This window comes from Harpia harpyja, chromosome 19, assembly GCF_026419915.1.
Source record: "Harpia harpyja isolate bHarHar1 chromosome 19, bHarHar1 primary haplotype, whole genome shotgun sequence".
In the NCBI taxonomy this organism is placed as follows: Eukaryota; Metazoa; Chordata; class Aves; order Accipitriformes; family Accipitridae; genus Harpia; species Harpia harpyja.
Window position 1 is genome coordinate 17,028,356 of NC_068958.1, and position 12,307 is coordinate 17,040,662.

General features: G+C 41.1%; 2 protein-coding genes across 6 annotated transcripts in view; one reads left to right on the plus strand and one right to left on the minus strand.

Moving 5' to 3' along the window:
* The window catches only part of CSRP1 (cysteine and glycine rich protein 1), a 256,472-nt gene that overhangs the window by 201,141 nt on the left and 43,024 nt on the right, over window positions 1–12,307 (plus strand). The gene's annotated exons all lie outside the window — the stretch shown is intronic.
* PPP1R12B (protein phosphatase 1 regulatory subunit 12B) overlaps window positions 1–12,307 on the minus strand; it is a 124,945-nt gene that overhangs the window by 91,038 nt on the left and 21,600 nt on the right. For all 5 annotated transcript variants that reach the window (XM_052814967.1, XM_052814966.1, XM_052814964.1 and 2 more), the window contains exon 2: window positions 1,485–1,615. In XM_052814967.1, coding sequence (XP_052670927.1) covers window positions 1,485–1,615 — 131 coding nt within the window. The remainder of the gene's footprint in view (window positions 1–1,484; window positions 1,616–12,307) is intronic.

Sequence of the window (12,307 nt, forward strand, 5' to 3'; positions counted from 1 at the left end):
ACTAGTATTTGGGAAGAAGAAAAACCAAACTGATAAAGGATCGTCCAAAAAGCTAAGAATTGTTCCAGGAGGAGTACAACACACAGAAATAAATGAGCCACAAAAGATTTTTTTGTTGTTGTTAGAATATATTGTAGAGGACTATCTTGAAAAATACTATTGTTTTCCCTTATTCTTCTAACCTATAATGCAGCTTTTATCTCAGAAAAATTATTTCACTTGGGAAACTACTATTTATGTTTGCCTGTTCTTTGGTTCCAGTTATTCTAGCACTCCAGGTCATATATTTGAGCAACTCAAAGTCTCAGAACAACATGTTGGTGCACAAGTAGTCTGGTATCAGTATCTTCTCTGGGACAAACAGACTATTAGTCCTTTGTGAGCATAGTGAACGCTCAGATCAGCTGCAGAATGCTATTTCAAACCCTGGAATCAGAAACTGTGCCAAGAAGAGTCAAGTCTTTGTTGGGTGTCACTTATAGCTGGTTACTGCTTTGCTATAAACATCTACTGGACAAAACTCTCAGTTATACTTACTGTCTTTTCTTTCATATGTATTTCATGTTTGTACTCACTGGATTATCTAATCTCTCTATGGCAGGCCACAGAATTTCACCTGGTTATGTCCAAACTGAGCCCAATATCTTGTGTTGTAAGCAAAACAAAAAAATACAATGAGACAACGCTCTAATTCTAAGTAAGTTAAGTAACAAGCAGTTACTTTTATCTACTTGTCCATCTTTTGTGAGACAGTATGCAAGAAACAGAAACAGAAGATCTGAATGTGAAGAAAACGAAACAATGCTGTTGGTATATTGGTGACTCCAGAGCCCAGAACATTGCATTTCTCTCTCAAAAGTCTCCACACAACTGCAGCACTGCTCACATAGGCCTGTCTATGGTAAGAAAACAGTCGCTTTGCAAAGCCTCAGAACAAGGGTAAGCGCTGGTGCAGTCTCTCTTTGAATTCTTTTGATGGTATCCACCATCTGGGGTTTACACCAGAATAGCTATATGCGTGTAATTACACTAACATACATTTTGTACAGAGACAGAGTTCTTTTCAGTTAGAGGAACAAAATCCCAAATTGCTCTTAGGTAACACTTAAAATTCTGCATGGGCTCCCTGCTGATGGAAGCGCACAGCAAAGACAGTCAGCAGCAGCAGAGCTGTGCTTCATTACAAGTTTCTATTAGTGTGCCTGCCTGTCAGCCGTCGTGTTTCCCTTTTGCTTGGCATTTCAGCTAAAGTATCTAATGAATCATAAGTCACTGTAATAGGATCAGCAAAAGGCAACCAGTTGCAGGCTCCACCTTAATCCCCACAAATTAAGAATTCAGTAACAGGAGAAATGCATCTATTTTCAGCATTGCTTCCCAAGACACTGTATAAGTCTCAGAGCATCAATTGCCTGTGTACCTGCTCCGAAGAGGAAGATGTGGAAAGTGTTATAAATACCCAGAACAGCCTGAAACTCACTCACTCTGCTATGTTCAGATAGCCACACGATGCCACTGCATGAAGAGGGGTCCAGCCCTCGTTATCTTGCTGGTTCACATTGGCTCCATTTTCTACAAGGAACTTCACCATGTCCAGGTTCTCATCTATACAGGCCTGAGGGAGAAGGGGAGGGAGGACATTCAGGGGAGGGAAGGATTGAAGAGAAAAAGGAAGGGAAAGAAAAAAAAAAAGTGTTGGTGTTAAATCAAGTGTACAACCTCAATTTGCAGTTTATTGGCAGCAGGTAATTCCTGGGCTGAGATTCCCACACCAAGAGCTAGCACACCTTAAAACTTAAGGTAGCATGAGGTTGGGAACTAAAATAAATTAATTTCAGGACTTTCAAAAATTAATTGTAACTCAGAGAGTTCCCAGGTGGACAACCTCTACATTTGCTCAAGCCTCACTTCTCACCAATTGATCTGTTTCCTGCCTCTCTCCCACACTGTTATCTCCCTGGAGCGGGGACACACTGTAAAATGATATATCTGTATTAGTTTTAGGTATGGCATCAAATTCCTCTAAGCAAGGCAAGCTATGTATTTATTTAGATTACATTGTTCCCTCAAAATTTCAATGAAATAATGTCATAACAATGAATGAAATGAGATATCACTAGTGGTAGCGATGAGCAGGGAAAGCATGAGCTCAAGAAGCCTGACTAAAGCAGACCATCTGTATACTGGATGTTGCCCTTTTACAGACGTAATCACAGCAAAAGCAGAATTTGACAGAAGTGAATAACTTCTTTATTCAGCAGTATTTATTAATTTTCCTGAGTATAACAAAGTACAACTTTCCCTGTTAGCTCTACAGACCCTGTGAGCTATTGAATAGAACGACAACCTTTTATTAGCTGCTGTATGAATTCCAGAGCCTGTATTTAGAGAGACCTGCTAGCTTTGAAGTTGTCAGAAGAAAACCTAGCTAGATTTTCAAGTCTCAGCGCTTCTGGTGGGTGGAATTCCTCCTTCCTCAAATTCCTGGCTACAGCACGTTCTGCATTGCATTTACAGTTCACTGGAGGCTGCTATTTAAGGATGAGCTGGCAATTTAATACATATGTCCAAATGCATGTGCCTCAGCTGAGAAGCACCAAGCATGACTGGGAGGCAAAAGGACTGGCTTTTACAGCGTGTCCATCTACAGGCAGAAACCTAGGTCCTCATTACTAAAGAGGGAATCAGCTTGGTTGAAATTCCTCCAAAATCACAGTACTCGATTCTTTTATATAGCTTGATGTGGGCACATCTATCAGTTACGGCAGTCAGATGACTTCTGGATAATCATTCTTCTAAAATGAGCAACACTGACTATCCATTCCTACCCTAGCAAGTAATGAAAATGAGGAAATTGTCTTTAACCAACACCCCACTCTCTAGCCCCCGGTCCAGGAGACAATCCTGTATTATCTAACACATTCGTCTGTGTTGCATGGCTTATTTCAAAGGAGAGGCATGCCCTACACCAGGACATCCAACACTTGTTATTTCTACTGCAAGTGCAAATCCCAAACTAGCCTTTTACCCCACAAACACAAGTTACTCCTGTATTTGCTTGTTTCACAAGTAGCCGTGCAAAAGGCTACTTGTGAACTTTAAAAGCAAAAGCTTTCAAACCTCTTGCCTCTAAGGAAGCATGCTCCAGAAAACTAACTCCTAGTACAGTTACTTGTCAAATGCTGGAAAATGCAGAGTACATCTATGGTGCTAGGAAAGGATGCCCCGGGAGCGGAATCAAGCACCCAAGTCCAGACTGCACCTATGCTGAAGTGTTAGCGTGTTTCCTTGTTCTGTTTTAGACTAGTTTAATCTCTTTGCCAGAAAAGCACAAGCGTAATTCTAGAAATAGTTTACTTTAGGGACTGCTCCAAACCCGGAACAGATGAGACTGCCCCTGGGTTGGCTCCCTCCACCCTGCCCCAGTCCATCAACACTCTCCCACCCGCAGGCACGAAACAGCTTCATCCCGTAAACCCAGCTCTGGGGGACTTCCCTTAGATTATTTCAGGCACTAAAACTAGGAAAAAAACCATAACCCAAACAAAAAATATTGGGGACTGAAGAGCACCACACTGAGGTCGGAGGAGTGCCAGGTCCAAGCATGACAGGGTAAGACATGGTTAGGTCTGAGCAAAGTAGATGCAAACCAGGTTCTCCCACCAGCCTCAGGAGCAAGGTTTGTTCCTTCATCCTCATTTATTTAGATCATCTGGTCCAACCCCCTGGCTCAAAGCAGGGCTAAACCTGATGTTAGATCAGGTTGCTCAGGGCCTGCTCCAGCCAGTTTTTACTGTCTGCAAGGATGGAGACTCCACAGCTAGTCTAGGTCCCTGTCCCAGTGCTTCACCATCCTCTTGGTGGGTAATTTTTCTTACTATCTAACCAGGACTTTTCTTGCTGCAGCTTATGCCTCCTGCTGCAGTAGTGCAGATGTAGCCTCTAAGTCTCAGCAGGTGATGAGAGCAGGAAACACAAGCCAAATATTCCTACTGTACAGGGGAACTAATGTGTGCCCAATATGCACGTGATTAATTTTAAGACATATTCTAGAAGGTATACACTCCTGATTTCCATAATCCTGCAAACCATGCAAACAAATCTGTTAGTGGCTTACATCCATAACAATGCATTCAAATGCAGTAGGAAGGTAAAATGTGCAATGCACACAGAGGTGGACATGGATACACAGAGGAACATACTAATCCCTTTACCATTCAAGGAGCAATTTTTGGGGAATTCGTCTCTGAGCCTGCAAAACTGAGAGCGAATCTGTATTTTATTGCCACCCACATTTATTGTGATATACTTCAAGTTTTCCCCCAACACACCTCAAATAAATTACACTTGCCATCTTATTGATGAGTTATTTACATTTTGACTTGGGAACACAACTATTACATATCACTTTTTAAATAAAACTGACTTTATCTAAAAGCATATTGCTCTGAGAATAGCCAAGACAAGTTCACCCACACAGTGGTTTCTTTTGAGCTCAATCACTTCTGGCTGACTAAAGAATTATAGCCTCAAAGAATAATTTTATCAGTGTGGCTCTGACAAAGCAGCAAGGTAGCTGTTTCACGCCTGTGCATACTTAGTGCTGTGCTGTATTTGCATATTACCTGCAGTTTGAATGTAAATCTAAATTTAGACTCAAGAATGTCTCTATATTGTGAGCTTTGTATGTATTTGATAGAGAATTATATTTACATTGTTTATCATTTAAACCACCCCAATACACCCACTACATCTGCACATACTTGGAATCGGCCAAAAGAAAACACCAGTTCCTGGTCAAGCCACTGGATATACTGGACTCTAAAATTAAATATCTGTTTAGAGGCATAAAAGAGGGGCCCCCACCCCTTCTTTTAAATTTCTGCCTGTTATTGGCCTCGTTGTTCTGCTGGTTCCCGTCTTGCATGGTTCCTATGGAATGTATGCTAGAAACAGAAGGGATAATGGGATCAAACCCCACCTGTTCCTACACCGAAATCTGCAGTAATTTGACTCGCCTGGCTTCTGAAGAGATAAAATTATGACAAAGTGACAAAGCTACATGGGTGCTGACAACAGCAGGCATTCACTTGCTTCCCCAAGGGAACCATCATGCATTTCATGCTTGCTGTTTGCATTTGCCAGAAAGATAAAGTCAAGCACAAAGGTGTATTAAGTCCTTAATGGAGCAGCAAAGTATTCTTTAATATCTAAGAAAATAACCCTTACTCCACCCTTCTGCATTTACATATCATGAAAAACAGCGGTTCAAGTTATGTGATCAAGCAATGTGACGCTGCTTGACAAATATTTATTTTGGTATTAGTTAGTGACACATAAGAATAGAAATGAGCAGAGCTGAGTAACATGAACAGTTTTTTAAATGACTTGAGGCTGCGTTAACATTGGCAGGTATGACTTCTTGCCTGCCTCAAATATCGAAATGCAAGGATATTTTGCATTTTTATAATAGTACATAATATTAATTCTATTGGTCAAGATTTTAATAAGTGAGGTAGAGAAGGAGTTTCAGAAAATGGCATTTGACAAACAGAGGTACTGAATAACCCCTGTTCAGTTCTGAAAATCTCATCATTATCTCATGTAAGAAACTATCAGGCATAGGATTATTTGCATCATTTTTTAGTCAGACACCCTAAAAGAATACACTGCTTTTATCTTAATATGCTATGACATATTTAACACATCTTAGAGCAATAATTATGAGGCCAACAATTGGGATAATGAGTAAAACTGGTACTTTCTAAAGGTCTTAAACTTTAAGAACTTTAGAAAACTTATAAAAATTGTGCCAGATTAAATGGCAGCTTTTAGGGGTTGCAATATATTTCTGTGTATACTTTTAAAGTATTAACTGATTAACACTTATGTTATCACAGAATTCATACTTGCACACACATTAACGGTATTAATAGTTTCATACATGACATCATTTTACCAAGCTATAAATTAAAGAACAGAAATTCTTAATGTTTAGAAGTATCAGGGCACATGCTTGCCCACCTAAAATTTTTGAGAGCCTCGACTGCTGATACCCCTCCAGAAAATCTCTGCTGTATATTTTATTGTGCCTATCTGCCAAAATTAAGCACTGTGAAACACCACATAAGAAAAACACATTCACTGAGTTTCAGAGGGTAAAGTTCATCTTCTGGCTAAGCAAAATGGGTTACCTGAGGTTACTGGAGGAAGAAGAGGACAAAGAGGAAGTAAAAGGGGTAGATGTGTCCTCCTTTAAGTACTATTAATCCTCCAACCTTAAATTTAGGAGAGTGGATAAGTTTAGTAACCCGAGAGGATCTACCGCTATGCAAAGTTCTCCTCTTTTATTTGATACAGTGTTCCTTGGGAACATTGTAAGAATAACTTACATTGGACAGTAATATTACAAAGCAGACACCTGCCCCTCCAACCCCCAAAGGGAGGAAAGAAAGTCAAAAAAAGTTGGTTGAGAAGTAACATTACCTTTTCAGTGGGTACTTATTTAATGTGAGGAAATACTCCCTCTCCTAAATTGCCCTTGAAATTTGCTTTGCATAGAGAAAAATACATATACAGATAGGCTTAGTTCTTTCAATTTTAGGCACTGCTAACCCTCAGCTGCTTGGTTACATGTGCAGAAGAGGCTAAAAGCAAGGTTAACTACAGAGTGCAGCATTTTTGTCTCTAAATTTTTAATTCCTTCTTTATCTTCTTTCTCTGTAAAAGATATAACACAACCTTCAAGGCGATGCGATAGGGTGGGAGTATGCAGTGACTATCTTTCCCTCTAATCAGAGATCTTCAGCAGGCTAATCTCTTGCCATCCTTGTATTTTTCTTGGCAGCTGGTTAGCTCCAAGTGCTTCTGGAACGGCACTAATGTATTACAGTTTTAGCAGTCTTTGATGCAAACTGCATCCAGTGCCCAGAATTACCCACTAACCGTTCAAAGAAAGTTGGCTCATATGATTTAAATCCCAGGCATCACTGGGCAAGTCTCCATCCACAGCTCATGGTGTTCCTTCAGCTCCTGGCAGGGGACCAGCATTTAGCAGTTTTTCCATAGGGAGGAAGTGCTCAGTTTCTAAAATTTGCAGATATGGCATATTAGCTTCCCCCTCTTAGATAACAGGTGTAGTCCTTTACAGCCAGGGACACTCACTGCATTTATTTTTTTTTTTTGCCAGTAGCTATTGCCAAGGCATTCTTCTTTCAAGCATGAAGTTTACATTACAATAACAAAACAGGGGACACCAGGAAACGTTTCAGAACAACTCTCAAAACTCTGCTCGTCTGGCAAGGCTTGTTCAACAACCAGACAAAATCTGATCTTTATCTTTAATGAAACCTCATTATTATAATAGTATTGTTAGTGTTTGCTCCTTCCTCAGAGCATACAGAACACACAAGCATCGTCCAATTTCTGATGAGTATCAGCAACACAACAGCTCCAACTGCCTGCCAAGGTTTTTGGTTTGCATATCTCCTGGGCATCCCCCACAGGACAGAGATAGGAAGATCAGGGAGTAACAGGAGCCAGATGGGATGAAACTGAAGGGTTCAGAGGACCAAGAATCGAGCTCTAACATGGTGTAAACAGCATAATACTGCTTAATTTCTAGGAGGTGCATGACATTTTGCAAACCCCCAGCCTATGACTGGTGTTACATTCCCACTATATACAAGACAGCAGGGAGGAGAGCAACTAAACCACCTGACAAATTCCTCAGAAATTGCTCAGGATCAGCTGAGTGAAGAAAAAACCCCCACCTTTTTGCCTCTACATGGAGAAAGTCGGATGGTTACAAACCCAGAAGAACAGAGAAACTGTGGCAATAATTGCACATCAGCAGTGCTGTCACAGGCACCCACATTAAGGCAACGGTCTTCTCCACAACTTACCCAGTATTGTGGTAGTTCAACATAAATACATGAACAACATTCAGTGCAACTGTTTTCAGGCAGAACAGCTCTTGTCAGCATTTCAGCTTTACATTTCAGCATTACAGGTCCTTAGGGGCACAGGCACTTCAGCTGCCATCTACCCGCACAACTTGGTAGCACTGCGTACCACAGCACATCTAACAAGGGTGAACTTGGCTGAGAGCATATTGCATTTCTAAATGCAGCCCCATTGAGTAAATATTTAGTTTACAAACAGTATGTCACATCACCCAGTGTCATATGATCATGTAATAAAATAGCAGCAGTGTGCATACAAGAGCTTGAAATCAAAGTCAGCCAAGAAACCTGTAATAAAGGCTGTGGTTTTAATTTTCGTTATATTTAATTCCCTGGTGCTCCCCCCTTGGTTGGTCAGGATTTAAGAGAGAGAACCTATGCATTTTCTCAAGGCAGAGGAAAGATGCAAGAAGGGAAAAGAAGAAAGGGCTACATGCTTGGCTTCTGTGTTACATGTTTCTACTATGAATACATCAGTCTTGTGACAGAACCCTGTCTTGGTGACTCCTCTGTGCAGAAGAGTGAAAACCTTGTAATCCTACCGTGTCGGATTCTCGGGTAGCAATCCTCATGGTTCCCACATAGAAATCATATTTGGCAGCTCCACTTGTCACACCTAAATACAACACGTAAACTAGCTAGTTGGACACATGCCAGCTTTTTTAATCGAGTATTAGAGACGTCAGGCCAGTAGAGGCCATGCTTCACCTCTTCTTAATTACTCTAGTATTCATCTCTTGAGCCTCCCAGGAATATGGTACCTTTTGGCCTGTGCAAAATGCTGCTGTAAAATCAGATTGCTCATGAAACCCCCATTACTAATTCTTTTACCAGCTTCTCCTCCAGTCCGGAAATCAAGTGTTGATACCATCTTCAAAGCTCTTTATACATCCAGACCTCCCCTGACATGGTTTGTCTCCCTCTGTTCCATCACTGATCCCAATTTCTGTAACTCTTAAGTCAAAGTATTAACAAACAACTCTGAGATTCTGCCATACCACCCTATGGTGAAACAGTTAATATTTTAGACAATGAGATCCTCAGAGCAGGGACCATCTGCAATTGTTTAAAGAGCACCCAGCTCTCAGTGCCAGTCAGGTAACGAACAGCAACATACATACCATTGAATCACTGCAGTTGGAAGGGTCCTCAGGAGACTTATAGTCTAATGCCTCCTGCTCAAGGCAGGGTCTACAGTGAATTCTCACCAGCTTTCCAGGCTGTGGATGTGCATGTGTATGATATGTATGCGTGTGCATATATCTACATATATACAAACACAGACACTCATATTTATTCTTTGTAAATCTAGGGAACTTTACAATGGTGGGGAAGGACTAGTATACACAGATGTGTCATGTGTCTGCAGCCATTCTGATCCAGAACTGATTCACCTCCATTGCTCAGATGCTTTATTTGCCCAAGCCTCTAGTTTTCTCCTCCCAAATGATGTTCTCATGCTAGAAACCTGACCTAGACTCATTTGGGTTGCAGAGGCTGCACCACCCATGAGCTACAAAAGATTCTGCATTAGATATGGGGCGACAAAAGTGGGTTTTGTTCATAAAAACCAAGCACACCCTTTCCTAGCACTACCAGTGGGACCGTTTTTGACAAGATTGGACAGATCCACATCACACTCAAACTGATTAAAAGGTTTTCTTTGGGCTTAATGAAGAACCAGAGAGTTACTGCAGTGACTAAACTAAACTAAACTAAGAGCAGAACTTTCTCTATGTGCATGCAAATGCAGTCTTGAATTCAACCTGAGACCCCCACAACAGCTTAAGTAGGTTTAAGTCCAGGTTGCCAGTGTCCCTCCTGGCCCAGCCATATGTTTCCACACCTTGCCTTGCACAAGATTTATTTCATCCACATTTTCAAAGTGTAAAGAAACAGATGTACCCAGAGGGTGTTGCCTGTCTAAGCTAGGTGGGATGTATTACCCTCACAGTACCTGTCGTTTCCCACTGCCTACAGACCAGCATAAACCCATTTACAACAGGATGAGATGAATCCCATCCTCAATGACTTACCAGCAGTCACATGAGAAACCTCCAAGAGCTACGATTTACCAGGTTGCTCCTTAACATGAGGCTTGAGATGGTTTTCTTTACTACAACCTTATGCTATATGATTAGTGCAACTAGAGCTTTTTGAGGACTTTTAGAAATGGTTAAAGAGTTACTGCAATCCAGAGGATGACATTGATACCAGCAGCAACATTAACTGTTAATACACTGGGCTTTAAGAATTAGCAGGCCAGTTAAGTCATGCTGTCACAACACATAGGTCACAGTCAAAGGGATTAAATGACAAGACTTACTTCTCTACTGTTCTCCTGTCATAAGTCTAAAACATATGGAACAAGATTAGCTGGGAGATGAAGGGAGTCAATCACCCACTGAATGCAAAGTAAGAGTACATATATGATGTCAACATACGCTGCAAACCAGGCAGGGCTCCACGAACAAAGGCAAGCCCGATGACAGCTGAACAGCATCAGGGTTAAATCTGGGAACACAGAGAAAGGAGTTCACAGAAAACAAAGAGAAAAGCACTCCCAAAATAGCCTTGCAACTGTCACCACTAGCGATTGTCAGCACTGGAAGGTATGACCTTGCCATTGTGTCTCACGATCACAGCTCTACTCTTAAGGGGGCATTTGTCAGAACCGGCACTACCAAAAATTCCACTTCCAAGTGATCCTATATCTCCAGCAGCAGAGATTACACTTGTCAGTGATTTTGGGAACAACAAACAGCTCCTACTGTTGCTCCTGCAAAACCACAGAGCTTCTGTACCTTCCCTTCTTTCTTCTCAGCCCTGGTTTCAGGGTGTCCTTATGGCTATGATATCCTGCACAGGCACTTCTGTACCATGAACCCAGTTTTAAAACCTTCATGCTTTAAAATCCTTGTGCAAATCTAATTCTGACACAATTGTATTAGAACCAGCAGGAAGCGGTAAATTCTGTTTTAAAGAGAGCAGGGAGAAAGGGAGGGAAATTAGATTAAAAGGGTATTATTATTCATTTTCTCATCTGATTAATTAGCTATGTTGCTTCATTTTTTAACAGCAGTTGAGTCATACTTCTCATGTAAGCAGGAAAAGAGATATGGATTATGTCAGATTTTTCCATTGGAAAAAAAACCCCAACAACTAGAAGTGCTTGGCAGTATCCATGCCAATCATCAAAAGAAACCAACAACAAATCTCTTAGAATGATTAGCACAACAAAAAACCCAGTAGAGCACAAGGGAAGAGAGGAATACGTGCAAAGGCATAATTATTTCATGAACGTAGCATTTTCAAGATGAAATAGCAGCACGAAATGTCAGGTGGAGAACTGCTTTGAACAGACGACATATTTTAAAACTCTCCACGCCTTCATATATACACTGGGGACATCAACTTATTTAAAAGGAGGTAGATGTAAATATCTACTGCACTAGACTATAGATGGCTTAGCTAAATGTCTGTGAAATTCTTTATAATTATCAGGACTTCTGCTTTAGCTATTGCAGCCATAATATTGCCAGTGAATGCCGAAGCACCACGCTTCACTTCACCACTGGCTGGTACATTATCTGCTTTCACTGAGGTAGCCCTCGGCATGCCAAAGCTTCCAACTCTGCTTCTTTAGGATAAACAGGAGCCACCACTGTAAAGAAAGAGATGGTCAGTTGGACACTCACACACTCTGTGTTACCGAAATGGGAAGAAAATGGGAAAAAAGCTAAATTGCCCTGCTTTTACTTCTGCTAAGATGATAGGCATAGGCATGCAGGATTGCCATCTTTTTGCCCCTCATTTAACATTTCTAATCAAATAGCATTTTGGCAAATCTAGGAAGATCAGCAAGGACCACAGATAGAAGTATTTCACTATGCAAAGAGCAACAAGGATCAACCCCTTATGCCAACCCCTCCAGCCTCATATTATTTGTGCTCCCATGTGTCCAGCAACCTACACTTAATTCACCTCTCATTCAAACAGGACCCAAAACAGTGATTTTCCACTTCCACAGTGCTTTTCTTCTGCAGTCGATGGACTGGTTTGCCATTTGCATTCACAGACCAGAACGCATAGCTCTAAACCAGATACAGGCCACGTGGGACTGACTTTAAAATCCAATCTAGATTATCATTTTACTCCCTTCCTTTTCATCATCTTCATCCTCCTAATTCCAACATGATTTTTAATACCCATTATTTCAACAGCAGTTGGAGGCTAATACGTTGTACCATCTGAGAAGAGCTTGAAATGAGTCCAGTACTTGATCAACTGCCAACACTAAAAATAGTCTTTCTGTCACTAAAAAGCAGGGACTGCCAGTTTTC